The following is a 4,884-nucleotide window of genomic DNA, read 5'->3' as shown; positions in this document are numbered from 1 at the left end:
GGCGCCTGCGCGGGGCGCCCCCGCCCGCCGGCGCCTGCGCCCCTGCCGCTTCCTGCTGCGCGGCCGCGGGTGCGTCCGCGCTGCCGGGCTGCGGCGGGGCCGGGCTTGGGGCAAAGCCGCTGGTGTCAGCTCTCCACGCCCGCCGGACCTGGGCACGGCGGGGGCTGAAGCGGCCGAACCCGCCGGTGATGGTGCCGCGGCCGGGGGCGAGCGCGGCGCAGCGCACCCACACCTGTCCGTGTCCGTGACCGGCCCCCGGGGCCGCGGTGTCGCGGCTGGTGCAGCCCGGAGCTGGCGGGACGCGACCGGCCGCACGGGAGGAGCGTAAGTGACCGTGAGCGGGCCCGGCGCGGCCCGGGGTCTGCGGCGGAGCGGGCCGCAGGGTCCGCGCTTCCCCTCGGCGTTGGCGGCGTGCGCGGGTCGGTGTGCGCGTGTGCGTGCGGGGCTGCGTGCTTGGAAGGCAGCGGGCACCGTTCGCTCGGTGTCGTCCCCTCAGCATCATTGCATGAACGTCCTGCCCTTACGGCTGGCGCTGCACCGCGGCATTACCTCCTGAGGGGTTTTCAGAACTAGGCATGATGCCCTGAGAGCTGCTACAGCGTGTTAAAGTAGCCGATACAGGTAGGAGCACCCAGGCACGAAAACCTTTTCACCTGATGGAGTCCTTCCGAAGTGTGTCACTTCGCCTAAACTTGCCTGTTTCTCGGCTTTCACACTCCACTGAAGTGTACGCGTGATGAAGATGCAGGTAGTTGATTTAGGCATGGGAAAACAGCTGGGGAATAGAAAGGAATTTTAGTTCATCTGAACGTTTTCTTATCTCTATAATGCTCCAACATACCTCACTGGCTGCTGGTTGACTTTGGTCCGCTTTGGCTCTGCATCCTGTGGGCGATCACAGCGTATGCATGTCTTGTAACATGCACAGCAAGACCCAGTCCTTACTTACCAGAATCGGTAGAACTCGTTAGGCTTTTCACTGCTTTTTGGAGCAAACCTTTGGCCAGTGTAAGTGAGCTTTGGATTGTCTATGTAGGTAGCTCTGTGTTAGACTGAATCTTCAGTTAGCTGAAAATTTGTGTAATTGTTTTTGTGTCTGGTTCCTTGTGCTTCATCAGCACAGCTGAATGTATGTGCAGGTTTGGTTGCTTAGAGCTTGTGTTTCCCACATTTTAGATGAAGAGGTACGGGAGTGTGGGTAAAGTGCATAAGGTGTTCATGGTTCTTATGGCCAGGGGCAAATGCAACCTTTTATTTGGGGAGGGAAAGGGATAATGAGCTGTGCTGTCCAACAGTACTTATGGTACTTATGTGCTGTGTGGGTGTGACAAGCAGTGCAGATCTCTGGGATGATATCCAAAGAATCATAGTGCCATCATTCATTGAGTCTCTCTCTCTGCTCTCATGTAAAGGTGTTTTGAGGTGATGTGTCTGAGTTACTGAGAGGCAATGCCTTCTCAGTTCTTTATAAATGTGAAAAAAAAGAAAAAGACAGAAAATGTCTTTGGAGGAGTTAGGGAGGGCTGTGCTTCCATATGTGGCTCTTCCACCTTTGCTGATCTGTCACTGGACCAGTATGCAGTGAAAAATATGCAAAGTCCTGAAGTGCAGGGAACAACCTTAACATTAAAGACATTTTGATGTTTTAGTTTCATCAGTACCAAATCATTTAAGGTGGATTTAGAACCATAATACAGTATTAATATGTCACTCTTACTAATGTCTCATTTGGAGACTGCTTAAAAAAATCAATTTAAGTCACTTCATTTGACTTTTAAGAATTTGTTGATTTTGACCATGAATGAGGAAGCAGCTGTGAGCTCTTGAGAGCACAAGTGGAGCAGTGCAGCTGTCAAAAGATGATGTCTGTTGAAAGCTGATATCTTACATAATGCTCCTTAGTTGTGTTGCTTTCTCTGTTTTGCCTGAGATCCTAGTTTCAGCATCACTGCATTCAGGTTTTGGGGTTGGGTTGTTTTTCTGCTTTTTGGGTTTCTTTTTGCTGAAGATGGTTGACTTACTGTTGTGATTTTAGGTAATTCTTGTGGATTTTTTTCTTCTGTCAGCTCTGCATTGAACAGCTACACTTTTTTCCAGGTGGTTTGCTAAGATGAAGTTGGCAGAGTGTTAGTTTATGCTGATGGTGTGCTTTTGGTAGTGCTTTGATGCCAGCCTGCACTGACTGTTTGAGCAGGATCTCCAGTGTTCCATCTGCAGGATTTTGCCTGCTGGGGAAACCTGCAGTCATTTGGCTGCTGCTTGTGTTCTAGGCTGTCACACCTAAGGCTTGCTGGATTTCAGAGAGCTTATTTGTCCAGCACTTAAAGCAAGACTAGTGGCATCTGGGAAATCTTAGGTCAGTGATGCCAAATCCTATCACTGTTCCTGCTTCTCTCAAACTTGCGTGGGCTGGAAATTCCTACTTGTGGTAGGCTCATCTTCTCAGCTTGTCTTTTGAAGGGTGTTGAGAAGGGGGCCGGGTTCATACCCAGCTTCGGGAGCGTGCTCAAGGGTCTTGATTTGTGACGGTCCTTTTTCTTGTAAGAGGAGACAGTGAGATGATGATTCCTTTACCTTCTTTGAACGGGGATTTCAGTATATGTTTCTTGGCGAAGAGTTTGTGCCCTGAAGTTGCCCTGTAGGTGCTCTTTTTGCAATTAACAGCTTCCTGAAATACTAATAAATGTACTCAGTTTGTAAATATGAGTAGCTTTTATGTGGGACTACTTAGCTAAGACAAGTCTAAGCAAGCTGAATATTTTAATTTGATTTTCAAAGCTTTGTACTGATATACTATACTTTATACTAATATTTACATTTTTATTTTAGAGTTTCTACACAAATTTGCAATAAAACTGGAATTTAACCCATTATGGAGCTGGCTCATAGTTTGTTACTGAACGAGGAAGCATTAGCTCAAATCACAGAAGCGAAGAGACCAGTCTTTATCTTCGAGTGGTTGAGATTTTTGGATAAAGTGCTGGTAGCTGCCAACAAGGTAATTTTATGGGGTTTTCCTCCCCCTCTTCTTTCTAAAGAAGTTTTCTTTAAAAAAGCATTTGTATTAATTTCATGCCAGAGAAAGTTGACAGGTAATGGCCAGATGGTAGCTGTATGGTTTCAGATTCAGCCTGAAGAGCCTCTGTGCTAATTTGTAGATTTTAGTGTTTAATTGTAGGCAGTTAGTAGGCAGCTAGTAAGTATTTTTAAAAAGTAAAAATTAAATAGGATAGCAGCTAATTCTGAACATTTAGCATCTGTCTCTGTTATTGTTCAATGTATCTCAAATCTCTCTGAGACAAGCAATTTGCTGAGTTACATACAGTTGGGAGTGGTATAAGGTTTACTTCCATTTCTTGTAGATTCTTCTGAGTCTTAGAGGCAACACAGAGGATTAAACTACTTTTCTTATTTATTTTTGGTCTGTTAACAGACAGATGTCAAGGAAAAACAGAAGAAACTTGTAGAACAGCTAACAGGACTCATCAGCAGTTCCCCTGGGCCGCCCACACGGAAGCTACTTGCAAAAAATCTTGCTGCTCTCTACAGCATTGGAGATACATTTACTGTCTTCCAGACGCTTGACAAGTGTAATGACATCATCAAGAGCAAAGATGACACTGCAGCCTACCTGCCCACAAAACTGTATGTTCAATATTATTGGGGAAAGGGGAATGATTTTTAAGCCAAGTGGTCCTGCATATTACAGAAGAATTTGCCTATATGTGTGCTTGCTATGTTTGCTTATGTTTTGTGTACTTGTTTGGAGTTTGCATAATGCTTGATATAGACACCAGAGAAAAGCTCTCGATTGAGACTGTGCAGGCAGGACTCAAAGGTGACACATATGTGGCTATCTGAAAGTGAAATGTTTTTCTCTGGGCCAGGCACTATGGTATGACTCTTCACATGCTTATGGCATGGAGAGGATAACAGTCAATGAAGACATTCCACCAGTGGAATTACTGCTGACTGTGCTCAGGTACCCATTTAAGGTGGAACCTGCAGATTGTCAAACCAGAGCGTTATCTATGCCTAGAGAATTGTAACCAAATATTGAAGTTTTTTCCCCTTTCAAACGTTGCCTTTTCTATTCCTCTACCATGGTGAGCTGCACAGGTCTCTCAAGCAGAGTCTCTGTACATGAATATGTGTGTGCATGTATGTATGATCCAGCCTGTCTTTAGTGATATTGGTAGGAGTTTGGTTAATGCTACAAACAACTTCCACTGAAACTGTTTTTGGTACTTTCCCATGTACTGCTTCATATGTTCATGGTGTCTAGTGAACCCTAATTTGGTTTTGCCTTCAGATATTATGACAACAATAGGATTTAACAGTAAAATCTGAAATAGTCACTGTTTGGGCAAATACTGTCCCATTTCTAGCTCTTGTTCACCTCTGTGAGGAGCTTTTATAAGTGAGAAGGCTTTTTTACTATAATATGCTCTGAAATTTATGCTACCCAACTCATAGTCCAGAAGGTTTTTTAATCCAGAAGGTTTTTTAAGGGGGAGGCCGTAATGAGTTTGTGACATAACTTTACTAAAATGCTGTTTAGCCAGCAATTCCTGATTTTAAAGAAGCCTCATTCCTTTGTGTTGAAAAAGTGCATGTTTTCAGGGACTGCTTTGGTGACTGTCCTGGAACAATTTCTGTATGTAACTGCAATATGGTGTAAATTAAATATTTCTAAGCTCAAATGGCAGGGCAAGAAAAACATGTAAATAACTGCTTATGGATCCAGACATTTTACAGTGCCTGTAAATTTTCTTGTGTTATGCAATAATTTCTGCATTTTAAGTTCTTAGTCTTGAAAAAACCCCATAATTCAGTATCTACAAAAATGTGTCAGGATATATTACAATGTATGGTTTTTCTTGC

General features: G+C 44.6%; 1 protein-coding gene across 1 annotated transcript in view; it reads left to right on the top strand.

Moving 5' to 3' along the window:
• Positions 1-63: 63 nt before the first annotated feature.
• The window catches only part of HEATR5B (HEAT repeat containing 5B), a 57,741-nt gene continuing 52,920 nt past the window's right edge, over positions 64-4,884 (top strand). The window contains exons 1-3 of the mRNA XM_039568404.1: positions 64-324; positions 2,830-2,998; positions 3,434-3,645. Of these exons, the coding sequence (XP_039424338.1) occupies positions 2,873-2,998; positions 3,434-3,645 (338 nt within the window). The 5' untranslated portion in view covers positions 64-324; positions 2,830-2,872. The remainder of the gene's footprint in view (positions 325-2,829; positions 2,999-3,433; positions 3,646-4,884) is intronic.

Source organism: Corvus cornix, chromosome 3 (assembly GCF_000738735.6).
Source record: "Corvus cornix cornix isolate S_Up_H32 chromosome 3, ASM73873v5, whole genome shotgun sequence".
In the NCBI taxonomy this organism is placed as follows: Eukaryota; Metazoa; Chordata; class Aves; order Passeriformes; family Corvidae; genus Corvus; species Corvus cornix.
This window is presented reverse-complemented; position numbering and strand designations above follow the sequence as displayed.